The sequence below is a fragment of the Nylanderia fulva genome, unplaced genomic scaffold, assembly GCF_048542155.1.
Source record: "Nylanderia fulva isolate GAGA-0341 unplaced genomic scaffold, ASM4854215v1 Scaffold2, whole genome shotgun sequence".
NCBI classification, from domain to species: domain Eukaryota; kingdom Metazoa; phylum Arthropoda; class Insecta; order Hymenoptera; family Formicidae; genus Nylanderia; species Nylanderia fulva.
This window is the reverse complement of record NW_028190263.1, coordinates 7,558,901-7,576,688: the sequence shown is the minus strand read 5'-3', so window position 1 is coordinate 7,576,688 and position 17,788 is coordinate 7,558,901. Positions and strand designations below refer to the sequence as shown.

At 30.9% G+C, this 17,788-nt stretch overlaps 1 protein-coding gene across 7 annotated transcripts in view; it reads right to left on the bottom strand.

The window, feature by feature from the left end:
* Positions 1-334: 334 nt before the first annotated feature.
* The window catches only part of Tomosyn (syntaxin-binding protein tomosyn), a 37,637-nt gene continuing 20,183 nt past the window's right edge, over positions 335-17,788 (bottom strand). For 2 of the 7 annotated variants that reach the window (XM_029318484.2, XM_029318488.2), the window contains 11 exons: positions 17,072-17,350; positions 16,061-16,577; positions 8,724-8,849; positions 8,272-8,391; positions 8,011-8,136; positions 7,576-7,776; positions 7,315-7,423; positions 4,945-5,028; positions 4,512-4,607; positions 4,216-4,340; positions 335-4,133 (listed from right to left, as the gene is read on the bottom strand). In XM_029318484.2, coding sequence (XP_029174317.2) covers positions 3,880-4,133; positions 4,216-4,340; positions 4,512-4,607; positions 4,945-5,028; positions 7,315-7,423; positions 7,576-7,776; positions 8,011-8,136; positions 8,272-8,391; positions 8,724-8,849; positions 16,061-16,577; positions 17,072-17,350 — 2,037 coding nt within the window. In that variant the 3' untranslated portion in view covers positions 335-3,879. Of the gene's footprint in view, positions 4,134-4,215; positions 4,341-4,511; positions 4,608-4,944; positions 5,029-7,314; positions 7,424-7,575; positions 7,777-8,010; positions 8,137-8,271; positions 8,392-8,723; positions 8,850-11,023; positions 11,514-13,585; positions 13,632-16,060; positions 16,578-17,071; positions 17,351-17,788 lie in introns of all 7 variants that reach the window. The other 5 variants (XM_029318490.2, XM_029318492.2, XM_029318485.2 and 2 more) reach the window with 4 other exon arrangements.

Genomic DNA, 17,788 nt, shown 5'->3' with positions numbered 1-17,788 from the left:
TTATCACAATAAGATTGTTTGATTAACTTTACTATATATATAGTAAAATTTATTTTGTACATATTAATATTTTTTATTGTGGTAAATATTAATCAGAAAAACTCTTATAAAAGTCTTCCAATACCATATTGTCCCACGATTATCATAATTTTCAGAATAAATTCTAAGAAAATATTTTCTCCGTGCATATACGACACAAATATGAAGCAAAAAAGCAATCTTTATTTGAAGAAGGTAAGTCTGACGACTGTACATCTTTAAAATAAAAAACGATTATACAAAGTTCTATTTTCGGTTTAAAATAGTGTAGAAAAAAAAAGATACTTTGATGTGATGTTTTTCGACTTCGAGTAAAACTCATTTATTAAATTGGAGCCAAGATACAGTCTGTAGCCGAGGCAGTACTCTTACAATTATAAGATAATATCTAATATCTGTTGAAAAATAAAAATTTAACTAGATTGTTAATAGTAGTATAAATCGAGAGTATTAGGTATTTCGTCGCACTTAAAAGTATATACTTTTTTTCGTTTATAATATTGAATTTAATAGCGCATCATAATACTTACATGAATCGAAAATCATATATGATCATATTTTTCGAAGCCTTTTTAAAGAATATAGGTAATATTATAGCTCTTTAAAAGGAACATGATTCGTTTGACAAAAAGTATCGACCTTGAGGAATAGCTGTATGAAAAAAATCTCTCATTTTTATACGTGCCTTGTCATTTTCATCTAATTAGTGACTAAAAAAATTATACGTTAGTGTACAAAAACTAATTAAATATGTAGTAAAAGAGATATCTGTTATATTTCTATTTGTGAACATCTAAAGGGACTTTAAAATGTATACACATTCCGATTATCTCTCTCCAGCCCAATCGATAATCTTTAGCATCGTAGATTTTGTTCGAAATTAATTAATATCGTCTGTGTATGTGTATATATATATATATATATATATATATATATATATATGTATATATATATATGTATATATTTATTTATTTATTTATTTATTTATTTATTTATATATGTATGTTTGTGTAGGTGAGCTATATATATTTACCTGATAATTTATATATAGCTGTACATTCTATAATTCTACAATTTTGTTGTACACTATTTACTTATATGATATATTATTTAATCAGATATAATAAGAAACAATGAAACACAAATTTGCTTTCATTCCAGCAGAAAATTTGATATAATAGGAATAAATATAGGCTAGAAAGAGTTAAAAATTTACTTTAGAGTGTTTTCTGGATTTCGAGACCATAGCACATAAAAAAAATATAAGCAGCAAGCAAATCGATTAATTACAGTCGAACATCTTCAATCTCCATATCATTCTCGAGGTTTTTTTCTTTACATACTATGGCCTATATAAAATAGATGATATACTATCATCAGAAATATGACTAATTCTTTGATAAATAATGAGAAATTGTCTCAATAAATATATAATCTTTGTGCAACAAATGTTTCAAATATATTACTGCAACATTTAAATAATAATATAATTTCTATCTTCTCTGTAACTATAACTCACATTAAACTACCTATTCTATCATTATAGCAGTAGACGATTTTTTTCACTGAAAGTACAGGTTTCTTTCCTAATTTGTGTACCGACATTCGTAATTCGGGCATTAACAAATCTCCGCTGCTTAGGATACTTTATATTTTATTTTGAATGTATCTTATCTACCATTGAACTGCTTACATACTGAGTGTCGGGTATCCGAGGAATAATAATTCTAGACATAGGATAGTGAAACGTCTGTCAGAGTTAGCAGTTTAGCTAAAACAGGATCATAATTCAATATCATCTCTAATCTGCGCACTCTCACAAACGTATTACAAATTCAGCATCAATATGGATTTCAACTACAGTTCGTACATCTCGACGAACGAGCTCGCGCTCTTTTGTACTAATAATCGATAGTGAAGACATCCCGTGATAAAGAGTGTAATGGGACAACGGATTTTCTATACGTGTATTATATTGTCCAAGGGAAATTATATCATGAGCTCGAATCAATTCGAAAAATGCAATTCTAATTAATCTTCTGCGGGCATATTAAGTATACGAGTGATTAGTACCATTAACATCGACTATACAATTATTGCTATGGAAGCAGTACGACGATTCAGAGCCCCGATAAATTCAAATGAACTTATCACATATGTATATGTATGTGTGTATATACAATATATATATAAACATATACATATGATACATATGATCAAATATATATATATATATTTTATATTGTCTTTAATTAATCTAAACTATATATATAGTGTTAAAATTACAATAGTAGATTTCACGTCACTTTAATGTAATGTAAATTCAGTTGAATTTATCATCGGCATTGAAATAGCGTAACTCATAATACATTGTTATATAAACAGCTTTATAACGCAGAATCTGTTCTACAGTATCTATCTCTCTTTATATATACATAGCATACTAGCGATACTACAATCGATAACAACTAATACATTCTTATCAGTGTGGCGAGTGCAGCAGCTATTGCAATCTGCGCAACCCGCCATTCTGGATAAAATATATTTCATTGCATTCAACTTTTATCCAATACTTTTCTCTCACCAAAAAATTAACTAAATTTATTGTCAATACATTCGGAATGGTGTCGCTGTGCCGTCTTGCCTGCGTTCATAACTTTCTTAAAAGTATATGCATAAAATCGTTTCTATCGAGTCTAACAAATCTCCCTTTTACACTCGATGAACTTGTAAGAATCGCATTGGTCACATTTTATTTTACTCCTTAACGTGTATGTATATATATATATATATATATATATATATATATATATATATATATATATATATATATTTACGAAATGATCTACGATCGCGTACTGATAAATACTTAGATACAAGTCAGCTTACAATGTACACGATTATAAAATTTACATCGCGGAATAAGAATTATTAGTCAATAAACAATTCTTTTCTACAATATGTTTACTACATTGCAAATTTTAGTTGCATTGTTAATATATCATATGAGTAACCGTGTGTGTATATTTTATTTCAATATATCCTCTTTCTTATATAACACATATATAATATTAATCTAAGAACTCATATATAATATATATGTATGTACTATTTTTAGAGGATTTAAAAACTAATGCGATTCTTAGCATTCATTCGATTCTACATATTCAGAAGTGCTTAAACTTTGCAACAATGTGGCATTCACATAAATACTTATTGGCAATTCTTTGCTGAGAAGCAAACAAGGCAAGGCGCCATTAAAAAACGTTCACAGGACGTCCGAATGAATTAACGAGTGCCACCGGTTAAAAGACGAATTATTACATAATTGCTTATATTGACTCGTATATACTCTCTCAATCATCTTTTTGCATAAGTACTTTATATTTTATATAAGTATAATTATACGTGTACGTTGTGTCGTACAACATCCGCGCAAACTCATCACAAAACCGTAACTCCCATAATCTCGCCGACGTCCCTCTTTTATTCATCCATACGCAAAGATCTATAATTACATATTTGAGAAATCACCGCTATAATTATTCGTTTTGAAATATATTTTTTTTCGCGCTTATTTTTTTCTTGTTATAGAATGTGCGTGTGTACCGTGTGCGTCGCACAGGTGATCGCATATGAGATGTACATATAATATAATATATATCCCCTTATCCCTTTCATTTGTGTAGATGTTTCTCGTGTGTGCGTGTGTGAGGATCGTAATACGCGTCTAATTTTTAGTTTCTTAATACGACAAAACTCATAGACGAGAAACGTGAACGCTAAATAATAATTAAAGAAACGTGTGCCATTTCACCGGGCTCGAACCGAATTACGTCCTCATAGCTGGTACCATTTCTTGTCTTTGCACTTGAGCATCAATCCGTGAGCGCTCTGCGAAAAGTTTTCAGCCTCCGACATCATGCGCGCGGTTCGTTCCTCGAGCTGCGACAGCTTCTCACCGCGTTCCACAACCATTTGATGTGCCAGATTTACTTCTCCCGTTGCGCTAGAGACTCGCTCTCGGAGAGCCTCGTTTGGTCCTGGAATGTGTTTCGCCACTGTGCGCGATGCACGACCGCTAGATTCCCCGACTATAATCGGTATTGATATAGACATTAATATCGGATATCGCTTTTTTTATTTAAAAAAAAAAAATTTTAAATATCCACTTACACAACTCCTCTCGATCGAGACTTCTCGAACCAACACTGAATAAACCTTTAAAGAAACCTTCTTTAGGCGGTTCTGGCATATCGTGACCAATAAACAGATCACCCATCATCTCCGTCAATTCAGCACTAAAAGAGATTTTTAAAAAGTCATTATTAATTGATAAACTAAATTATATGAAAATTAATTATTAATTATTAAATCAAATATTCAACATTCAAAGAAAAAGAAAATATCAATATTAAAAGTAGTAATTTTCTATTATAAAATAAAAGTAAAACAGATATATAAAACAATACCAGAATTCACTCGAAACGGAGAACTTCTGAATTTCCATAGGTGAAGAAAGATATAAACCATGGCCTCGATTGCTGAAGCAAAGCGTCTTTGAGATCCTGCAAAAAAATGCATAAACAAGCTTTACTGCAATGCGTTATTTCATAACTAATATATATTATATGAAAAAGGGCAATATCAGGGTACAACTGTAAAAGAGTGTCGAGTGTGCGGTTTTGTACATAGCACAAAGCTCTGGTAGGCAATAAAAACAACCAGTTAGTTAGTTGAGGGTTTAAATCACGTGAGGAACGTTTTCCTATGTATGTGAAACTAATATGAAGCTGGTGGTAAAATTATGAAATCGAAAAAAAATAGTATATATTGCACGCAAGGCACATTGTGTGTTGTGTAAAGGTTTTACATATGGTGAGCTGTATTTCATAGATGACTTACTGATCGGTATCGCCATTAACAAAGAGTTGATGACCCCATATGCTCAACATGGGGTCTACAATGCCGTGTTTTGTAGTCTGAAAACTGTTAGAGATTACAGAGACAGGAGGAAAGTGAGCGCTCGACCATACACGGATTAATATAAAATTTACGTTATATTACTTTTTTATGTTATTATAATTAGCATTAACCCTTAAAACACAGCTAGCCCAATTATTTTTCAACATGAGTATGTTTACACGAATATATTTTATTTTTTTGTATATGTATAGAAAAATTTGTAAGTGAAAAAGACGAGAAAATGATAAATGTTGCCTGAAAGTCCGTATAGTGTAGTGCCAGATTTTGCTAAATAGAAATCGTAAATATATGAATAAAGATATTTTCAAGTAGAAAGATTAGAACTTGCATAGATGAAGAATTGCCATAAAAAAGCCAATTTTATATATCGCGTGATAATAAAATATTGTGCAAAAGAACGTAATAAAACTGAAACGAAAAATATTTTTATTTTAACGTAGCGTAAACACTACTTAGCAAATTCACATTTTCATTCGTTTCATAATGCATTCTCTGCAAATGTAGCATATACATATATGCTTCAAGATAAAGTAGTGCAGTAGAAGTGCTCGTAGAAAAAATACTACATATGAAACATGCTCAAATTGTGTTAAGGGTTAACGAGTGCACTTATTGCAGAGAGAAGTCACATGCGGCATCGTTAATTGTTATCAATTCTTAATAGATACTTCTTAATAGATAATCATATTATATATATATATATATATATATATATATATATATATATATAATATTTATACACATAAATATGTAAAATTTATTGCTATTCTGTGTATTCCATACGATATTTCAAGAAGTTAACATCGATAAAAAAACGTAAATTCTTAAAAATTTATATAGCTCCTAGATACGTAATTTCTACTTAAATATAGAAATATATAAAAATATTTTCCAGAAGTGTGTCACATTAATTATTTATAAAAATATTCAGTCTTATGCACACACACAAATTCATGTTTTTAAAATTATTTTTTTACAATTATTCATAAGTTATTTTATGAAATTATGTTATAATACAAATAACAACAATTTAAATTAATGAAACTTGAAATATTTAATAAACTGCACACTTCTAGAAAAAATTGTACACACATATAATTAGTATAAAATTTTATAAAAAATAATAAATTGAAATATTCTCTTGAGTGACAAAAAGTACCTGATATAATTATAATATTTTTACATACACCAATCGCACAGTATATTTGATTTTCGGTACTTTACCTAAATCTAGTCGATGAATTTCAAATTTGCGTCGTTTATTCTACTGCGAGTAAATATAAAATTTAAGCGACGATAAGAGAATAAGCAAAATTTTAATAAGATTTATCAATTTCATGCGTCGAAATATTAATAAAATATCTAAAAAATAAATATTTAACTATATAAATAGAGCAGATAACTCTTACGACAGATGTTTTAAAAATATAGAATTTAAAATTTTTTTCTGCAGCAAATAAGCCTTTGATTATAAATAATACATAATTTATGGCCATCGTTTTTAATTAAAAAATCTCTGAATTTTTCTTTCTTTTTTACCTTTTAAAAGCTATTTCCTATTTTGTGTTTTCTAATGAGAAGCAATTATTACGTATATATATATCACGTTTAAAAATCTCGTAAATTAATACGATATATCCATCTTTCAACCTATCAATTGCAATTTTTCTGTAAAACATTAGAACTATAAAATAATATTTTATTTAATTTTAAAAATTTATTGACAAGTAGAAGAAGATACTTAAATAAATTTTCCAATTTTTATCAACTTATAGAATTTTTAATATATTCTTTTAAAATGATTTTTAAAATAGATAAGATTATAATAAAAATAATTTTTATGCAAATTTAATTAGGATCCTTTGAAAAAAAAAATTAACCGACTTCAAAATATTATTGTATTTAAAAAATATATAACAAATAATTATTATTGGCACTGTATTAACAATTGAATTTATTCAATTAATTAATAATTGAATCATAATTTATAATTAAGTCATAAAATAAATACGCGACAACGTATATTATATTATATTTTAATGTATGTATATTGTTTATAATTCTGAGTTGTATGGTACGTGAAATATTTCTAATACTTTTTTAATATATATATATATGTACTATATTCAATATTTATTATATAGTACATTATATATAAGAATAAAAAATGTAAAAACTTTTGCAATTTTAATAGAGTATAGTGCAACGCGTCATGTGCAAATATTATTACTATATTGCTTTAATAGAGCTAAAATAAAAAAATTAGAAAGAGATAGTTACTGTTCTTACCTCAAGTCTATAAGAGGTAGAAAATCAACGTCTATCAGCGGTCTAAGGCTAGGCAGACTGTACGTCGTGATGTGACCGTTGGAAACATAACATACCAGACAGACATTATCTAGACAGAAATGTTTCGGAAATGAGGCTCTCCGCGAAAGGATTACATATCTTAAAATAATTACATAGCAAACATAATAATAAGTCTATAAATGGCAGTTATATCTCTATTATATCTATATTCTCGCTTTATGTAAAAAATATAGATTGTACCTTTCAGTGATGTAACCTCTGCTTTAATTACGATATGAGTTTCCGCCAGTTGTTGCCTATATACACAATTTTGGGAGGGTAACGCCACAACTCTCGCTTGCTTTTCCGATGCAAGCACAACAAATTGTCTGTCTTCAAAATTATCCCCGCTGACTTGCGCCGATGGTGACATTCGGCTATTGGTACATTTCCCTTGACTCTCTTTTATAAAAATTTATTTTATTAATATGACATATCACATATGAAACTTTCTTATATATTACATAATATATAGTTTTATATGTAAATATATTGATATATTAAACATAATATTTTTATATATTACACATAGGATTCTTTTAGAATAAATATGAAAATCATAGAAAATACGAGCTATATCTCTATATTAATTTTTGTTCTCATAAATCTGTAATTATTAATGGAAATGAAACTTACTGTTGCGTTCCTTGCTATCCGTGTTTTCATCTTTCCAAGATTCGAATAAATATGGAATCAGAGCGCCGTTGCAATCTAAGAACGACATGGACTGGATACAACCTTTGAGTTTGAAAGTAGATCCATCTGCACAGAATCAAATGCATATTAAAATTCATGTTGCATAGCTTGAGCGGTTTTAAATAAAGATTACTATGATTTTAAGACGATAATTATATATTTTATTGAACTCTGAAAATATAATAAAGAAGATTTGCTTACTACAAGTAGACACAACCACTGGATGAGCATGACGTTCGCCATGGGCAGGTGTATTGAATACAACAGTCTGTACAGATCCCAGAGACGTGCCAATCCACAAAGTTGGCATGCCGTTTGTATCTTTAAAACAGACAGTTTAATTATTGTAATTAAATTTCCTCCACGTTAAATTATTGCAAATAATTTATTAACATCGTAAGAAAAGAAAAAATTGTAATATAATTAATCATTTAGAATATTCGTAAATTTTAATTTTAAGCAATAATGTCTCTCGTCGACAAGAGCAAGAATTAATAACAATTATTTGATTCGTTGAATTAAAGGCGTTAATAAGGAAAATTAAATATATAATAAATGTAAATTCGGACTTACGTAAAATAAAAATGATAATAATCATAAATTTTTAAAATCAAACTCTTGTTAAAAATCTATCATTAAACTAGCTTACATACCATTTTTTTTCGTATAAGAATCCGCAAATGTAAGGCAGCTTATGGTTTCTGTGGTGATATTTTCGAGGGACGACATACTCGAGCTCCTTGATCGTTGGAAGGAACCATCGAATTTGTCTACCCGACCAGCGATCCCAAAAGAAAATTATCGATTATTTATGGAATAAAAATGTTCCATTTCTTTTTGGGCTACTAAAAAGCATGCACAATAACTATTGAAATTATTTTCGACACGCTTACATCATTTTTACGTAGTGTATATCGCAAAGTGTAACTAGCGGAATCAGAACATTTATCAGAGACAGAGCGCAGCTTCAAGAGGACAGTAATAATAATGATCGTGACGATGAGAAATGACTCATTATGAGGACGACGACGATGACGATGATTATAATAATAATAATAACAGCGACAGCAACAACAACAACTATCATGATTAGTGTTTCTCGACTGCAGTTCACATATTAATTTTCCTTCGCAGACTTTGGACTTATCAGGACTTATGAATATATCAAGTCAGTTGTAAATTTACACAAACACATACACACTAAGACGCATACAAATTCACACGTACATACGCACACACACGTGTATAGTGTTCAGTTAACGTAAAGTTATATTAGAGTATAGAGAGAATATTCGTTCGCAGATTCAGTTAATCTCATATAAGGAAGCTAAATAGACGAGCGACGAAAAATTACTCTTGCATGCACGCGTAAAATATTCGAGGGGGAGAGATCTTCAGATTGTGTGGTGACGAAAATATCATCACATAAAAATTAATCGAGAGAATTTTCATAGTACAAACAAAAAATAGGACAAACCAATGCATTTCATGTAAGCCTGTATAATTCAAAAATAAAATTGGTAAGACGCCAGATATATATATATATATATATATATATATTTTTTTTTTTTTTTCAATTATAAGCGGTTTTGCAAAAATAATAATCCAAATATATAATAGAATGTACATTAAACAATGTATCACTTTCTGAATATAATTATTTCAGCACAGAATATTACTTACAATTAATGGTCGTATGATATAAAATTGAAGTTTAATACTGCACATAATGAATGTAGTATTGTTACGTAAATTTATTCCAGCCTATACATTTTTAATTAAATGATGCACATTTCAAGTAAAATTTAGGAGCGATACAAATAAATTGAGATTATTTATATTTAAAAATTAACACGAAGCGCTATTATGGCGCAAACAAATCGCGTTTTAAGGAGTTGCATAAAAATCGTGAGAATTGTACGTTGACACAATTGAAAATAACGTTAACATACGACAGACAAGTCGTTTTACAAATGCGGAGAAAACGGTAACCGATTTAGGTACTTTAAAGAAGTAAAGATGTATATCGTTGAAGTCTATAATATGTTGACACGTAATATTTTGTCCCTCCGACATTTTTGCACATTTTATGAAGCTTGTAAAGTCCGTCTTATCAGTATATTCACACAGGGTGCGTCTTAGATTGTGCATCGAGCTGGGAAGTAGTTATTTGAGATGCAACGTTATAGACCACATCTAAAAGAAGCAGAAATCAAAAGCTTGCCACATAGGCGAAAACGAAAAGAGTAGGAAAGAGTATCTCTTTTCGAGAGTGTGCAGTGTGACAACTAGAGATCACGCAGTCCAGACGAGTGTGCCATTTTGTGTTTATTTAGAAAAGATCCACTAAAGAGCATATACAAGTCAGAAAGAAAGAGATGCATCGTAGTGTGAGAGAGAAGTCACTATCGAAGTCGCTTTCACAATCAAATCAGTAAAGACCAGACAGTATCTATTGATTCTAGACAATATATAAAAACGTATGCCGTGCTGCAAGAATCTCGGGAACAACGTTGCTAATGATTTTACAAATTATATAAAAAAAGAAAGTTATTAAAAAATTACTATCCAGTTTTAAAATCAATCTAGAAAAAAATGTATTTTATAGAGTAAGAGATAGAGGAATATATAAACATTGTCTTGAAAAAATTGTATGATATAATGTCAAAAAATTGATCGTTGATGTATAATAATTTTTCTATATATATTTATTAATCATTTAAGATGGAGCAACGTTGCGCAAAAGATCCGGCACTTTCCACGGTTGAAAAATTTGGTCCGAGAAAAATCATTCTATTCATAAGAAAATAAAAGTAAAAATCAAGCGATCAGAGAAGAATAGCTTTTCCATTCGATGTCACAGAGAGAAAGAGAATAATATATATATCGCCTACGTAGTAGTCATACATATATAGATAATTAAAGTTACAATTAACTGTCGACACAATACTACCAAAGCTGCTATACTGTCTGGTATTGGTGAGGATATTCTGGTAGTTCAAAGACGCTTGAGGGACGGCTGAGGAGCAACTTCTCATCTCCGTGCTACGCTGAGCGTAGAATTGCGAGACTGTCGGAAAAGCGGCGGCGGCGCCCGAGGCGGAATCCACCTCGAAGTGGCTGGTAGTGGTGCTCAGACACTTCTGGAGCTTCCTTATACCCTGGGCGCGCGGGTGACGTTGATCTAACGTGACACCCTTGCGAGACACTTGCGTATTAATTTCCTCCTCGGTACCGCTAATCGCCCCGGCGGCGGCATTACGGGTACCCGAGCGAATTACGCAAGCACCAGCATTAGAACCTCCACCACCGTCACTATTGTAGGCGCCGTTGCTGCCACCGCCGGTGCTACAACCATCACTATTATCACCATTGTCACCTCTCTCACCACCAACACCCACTGTACTTCTTCCTGTCACCGGCAATACGCACATCCCGTTCATCTACAAATCAGTGACAAGTCAAATGTAGAAGAATAGTATGTACGACTTGGGTCGTTGCTTTCGTTTATAAAAGCAAATTTACGTGGATTTTTTTTATATGGAAATGAGCGCGGAATTCTATCAAGCCATCTTTTGTCGCGAAACGAGAAAACAGAAAACGTTATATGAAAAATTAATTTCCATTAAAAGAAATTTTATTTTTAGAATTTTCAGTTAGTAGATTATTATGTTATATAAGCGTTGTCTACGTACTTTACGCGTTCTATTCTCTTTATCGTTTATTCTATAAAAACTTATTTTTTTATTACCATATTGATTAATTAAGAATGGAAATATAAAACTAAAGCACTCAACATATAAGCGTAATAGAATAATGAAAAATATCAAATAAAATATCAAACAAAATAGCAGAGACGTATTATAATTTATATTTAAAAATGTATCATTAGTTCACGTTGACGTATAGAATAAGGCAAAATATATTACTGAAAAGTTTTAATTAATATATTTATAAATTCTTCTTATATAAAGTTACATATCCATATGATTTCCCACCCTAAAATTGAAGACTTCATTAAATGTAATAATGCAGCTAAATAGCTGGAGAGAAAAGAAATGGTTAACAATTATTTTTGGGGGGTTGTCTAATATTTACACGAGAGAATTTTCTTTTAGAATTTACCCTGAAATATGGTATTGTAAGAATTTAATAAGAATTTTTCCGAAATATTTATTACAATAAAAAATATTCAAATATCTACATAGTAAATATCTTATTGTGTTAGATATTAATGTTTTATTGTGGTAAATATTAATCAGAGAAACGCTTATTAAATTCTTTCAATATCATCGTATTGTCTCACGATCACCATGATTTTCAGAGTAATTCTAAGAGAAAATATTCTCTCTGCGTACAAACAATTATTTATATTATTCTCTATTAAATAACTCATGTATGCGCAAAAGCGTTTCAGTAAAGAAACTTTATTTATTCTTTTCATTAAAATATTCTCATACGTTGGAATTCACACAAGCATTCGGAGGCATTCCTTTCATGTTCGATAACAATGATCTTCATTTTCGAGAGAACCCTACTTAAGAAACAATGATTCATCAGAATCAATCACGTCGAAAATAGTGATAAAGCTTTGCGTCAGAATAGATGTTTGTGTAAAAGTAACGTCTACTTAGACGAATTAGGAGATTTTTTCCCATATTATCTGTATATTTTGTCGCGTCGATACGAAATGACAGACATCCCTCGATAAAGACACATCGAAAACACTTTCGTTCATGCGACTGGGCTTTGCCTCGACTATTCGAAAGACGATTTGTCGGGCAAATTTGTGTGCGAAATATAACATTTGTTGTCATTGCTGTTGTCTGCACTGGGGATGACGTTATGGAAGACCTCGTTGAGAGAAAAAAAATGATAAACGCCTGCTCGTGTATGCACATTCTTGTTGCTCGCTATGTGGAATATCAGAATATTATGCAGAGTCCTCTATAGTAGTCAGTCAATGTCGAGATAGAAATTTGAAAGGGTTGGACTGACAAAAATGTCCTGTCAGCAGCAGCGTTTTATATAACGCGCATTAAATATAATTTCACGCCTTAATCTAATCGATATAAAAGAAAATAACTTTTGTCTTGTTGTCATTGATGATGCCATGATCATCAGTGTTGTTATTATTATTACTATTGCTATTTGCGTGCAAACCATCGAAAAAATTTCCAAAAGCTTTGAAAAGCAATGTTGTACCGAGAGAAAAATGTCTGTAGATAATATACTCGTAGGTTGGAAAGTAAGAAGAGAAAAATCATGATAATTGTGCATGTAGATTTGAAGACAAGTGGAAGTCGATCGTATTTCGAGAAATATGTTAATAGTCTACGAATATATAATAATCCGATTTTTGGATTATAACCAAGCTACATAGGATGATAAGAATACTGCCTATTAATTTGTAATGTGTATCATACATCTTGACTGAGATCTTGGTATGTCAAGGTGTGTACTTTTCTCTCGGTGATAAAGACAACTGCCAAAATATGAAAAACCTTGTTTTTACCTGAATCGAGCTTGCTGTCGGGGAAGACCGCAAAATTGATTTGAACCTGAAAAAGTGTTAAAGTAGAATCTCTTCAAATTCGTATTGTACAGTGTAAAAGTGTAGATAGAGGACTTGGCGCCGGTACGAACGGGGTCGTGTTATTTCCTGTTGATATTCCCGCGGGAGGAAGGGGTATATTTCCCATATTTTGCGAGCATAAGAACAATGTTTACAAGGCATAAACGTAGCCATAAAATTTGGAAGTTGACACAAATGGATACCAAGGATTACCAAGACCAAACATGAGGCGATGCACTTTCCAAATATTTACTACGCATTCCAGGTATATTGGTAAACCTAGGGGTGGGAATAACTAGAAAAATCTTAAATATATATACGATGAATCCCGACCTATTGACCTATCGAGATCATCAACGCGAATGAATTGCATACTAAAAAACTGTTCGGCAAGATAATGCTTTATGAAAAGGCAATCGATGCAGTTTAGTGAAGCGTTCTTGAACATTCTTTAAAATGTATTCTTAAAATAAAATCAGAAATATATCACATTTACATATAAATTGAATATACGCGCAGAGATATTTGCATCTGACAAATTCTTAATTGCGTATCTTACGACGTCATTTATATTTTATAGCCTATCTCTAGATAATCTTATATGCTTATAGTATTGCCTTTACATAGTAAGAATGTGTAATATTACATCAAATCATAATACTGATTTTATCATTTAAATATTTGTAATTTGCGCGTAGAGGTATCTTTTTGATCAAAATCAGGAATGCATTTTAAAGAATTATTATTATCATTATTTTTATTTCGACGTACATCACGTTGTATTAACCTGTAGCAGAAAATATTGTCTGCACTCTTCTAATTAATTATAAGGCCTTTTCTCTTCATAACCGAAGAAACGTCGACACATTTCGGACGAGCCTAATTATAACTATCGATGAATTTATTGACTGACCATTATATTAGACTCTACATCTTGCGTGACGAAATTTCACAGCACAGTCTCTCTTATTCCACATAACTATATAAATATTTATCTTATGAAAAAAATATCATCAATCAATTACGTTTTAATGTTAGTTAATCTCGCAATCGATGATATCTACCAAGCTTCTGCTATTAAATTCTTGCAAAAATCTTGTTTCGAGAGTTAAATTATTCATTTCTATCATATTGAATATATTGAAAACGAACACTCAGAGAGAAATTATGAAATTGTAGAATTTAAATAAATATAATAAAGAATGTACAGAGATGTATAGTAATTTTTAATAATTTTCATATTGCACGTATTAAAATATACGCAACACATGCTCTTTAGAATTATAGAAACATAATAAACACGAGATAAATTGCTACCGTTCATTTTCTTTTTAATGACATAGAAATGTCTATTAACAATATTTAGATTGCATTATAATAGCGCTGCTATTTCATCAATATGCATTTGTATTCGTACATGCAATAAGTAAAGAATACTTGTAACGGATAACTAGAAATTTGCGAGCTATTTTATTCAATTTTATGTATATGTGAATATTTATCAGATTTATGTGATCTATTATATGTGTCAAAAATTGTTAGTATTTTAATAAATATTTGCTTGTTTCTTTGAGACATGTATCGTAAGTAATGTTTAAAGCCATTAAGAGTTATCGCAACGATTTGCAAGAGTACACATGTGTTAGAAGCTATTATTGTTATTTAAATATTGACTGATTTACCTAAATATTAATTTAATGTTTCACATAAACCTTTGATGATGACATGTTATAATGAAAGCCAATATTGAGTAATAAAATTATTCCATATTTTTCGTGAAATTATATAAAAGGATTAAATTGAAATAATTTAAAATATATTTTAATTTTCTCCACAATATATAATGTACAAATTAATAATAACAAATTTTAAATTGAAATAGGGAAGAAGAGAGATAATACTTATATATTCACTCCATTATGAATATCATTAGTAATATCTTTACTCTGCTTTAAAATTAAATGAATATAGAATTTGTTAAAATATGTATAATTAAATACCAGCAATTGAATTTATAATTTGTTAAAGCAATGATTTTATAATTTATTATAATTTACCCAATCTTGGCAACGATGCAATTAATATGAGTTGTGTTAACGTTTCCTCTGGAAATAATCATGAACGCATCTAAGAGCATCCTAGGCTTTGTTAGAAAAAAAAGAGGCAGAAGCACGTCCAGGACCAGCCGAGCTCTCTCTATGGTTAGTCTACACCCACCACATGTTCTCAATCACAGATACAAATGCAATTTATTGTTAATCGCACGTTTCCCGATCGAGAAAAATTTCGACCGCTAATAAGATTAGTTACACGTTCACACATTCACATTTAACGTGAAAATCTAACGAAGTAATATATCTCTAAGGACACACGGACGACACAAAACGCTTTTCTACGTTAGATATAAACACTTACTGAATCTTCTTATAAGATTGCCGGTGAACGATTCGGAGGTAGAATTCTCTTCGCATCTTAGGTCACAAACAGTCGGCTCGTTCTTGGAAAATTTCAGATTCGGCACTGAGAGCAAACGACCCTCTCTCTTTGTCTGTTTGAGCTTGGCGATACGCTTCAATCGCGGCGGTTTTACCTCGTGTTCGGGCAAAGACAGATTCATCGGTCTCACCGCCTCGGTTTTTACGCCGATATTGCCGTCGTTTATTATCATTTTCTCGGCCTCGTTTTCGCTCACGGGGCTTCTAGCCTCTTGGATCTCTCGCTTCCTGTTGTCGATCTGAGGACTCTCGTGCCCCGGAGACTGATTCTCCGGCGACAAAGAGGATTCAGAGTCGACACTTTCGACCGGCGACAGCGAACGACTCGTGCTGGCCGTTTCGGTGACATTGCAGTAAAATGTGGAAGACTTTTGATTGCCAGTATCGCTGCTTGTCTGCTGGCATTGGGGTACTTGCATGAGCCCCGATGACGAGCTCTTTCGAAAACATAAAGATGTACATTGTAAACGTAAAATGACATTAGATTCACGAGAAGAGAGAGGGAAGCAAAAGTATGCCGTTATCTATATTACAAAAAGCAATTTCTGATATAAGCACAAAATTAATCTTTTTTTCTCTCACCAAAAAGATATTCTTTTTATAATCAAATAATTTTTCATACAATGTAAGAGAAACTTTGTTTTCTTTATAAAATTACGAGAAGAAGAGAGAGTCATCATTTTTTTATGTACTTATGTATACACTTGTAAGAACATACACACGTACATATAAATGATGCAAAGATATAAGAATGCAATGGCTGCACTACAAGCTAACTTGTGTTACGTACAATTAAAATGTCATATAGTTTAAATATTTCGCGAAAAAACTAGTAGCAGTAACAACACAAAAAGAACTTAAAATTATTATGATTTTTGTTAATTACATAAAGAATGATAATTAAAGCACGTATTAAAAAACATACAAGTACCCCATCATTCTGAGAAGACACCGAGGACGGTGTAAAAGTATTTTTGATCTTCAGATCAACCTTGCTCAGTTGTCTCTTGAGACTAAATCCCTTCCATCCTTGACTTTTTTGGCACTCGTCGTCGTTCCCCGTTTTATTGTGTTCGTTCGTGGATTCCTCTCCACTCGATTTATCGCTATTGTTTCCAGTCTGACTCTCATTCCGAAGACATACTTGTTGAATCGAATCTGCTATCCTTGTAACTACGGGCTCGGATTCCGTCGCGGATTCTCGTTGACTCTGATGAATTTAAGATGTTGGACTTTGCACAATCAATCAATCGTAGGTAAAAAGAGATTTTATATATATATATATATATATATATATATATATATATATATATATAAAATAGTGAACCTAATCTAAAAACAATTATATTAAAAAAATATCATTATACATATAATTTTCGCGTTCGTGTTCCGTAAGTGTCCACTAATAGTGGTGTAGACTAATCCTTTATTATCGTGCTGTTATATGATCTGCCGTGTCTGAAAACGCGTGAAACATGCCTAAAAACAAGCGTAATGTCAAATTCAAATTGAAAAGCTATCGCAAACATATGGTCACTTGTCACTTCCCAAGCTCGTGAAATTCTTGTATCGAAGAGTACAGACAGAACAATAATTATTTTTTTCTTTTACATGAATAAATCTATCTGTTTATAAGAGCTAACAAAAT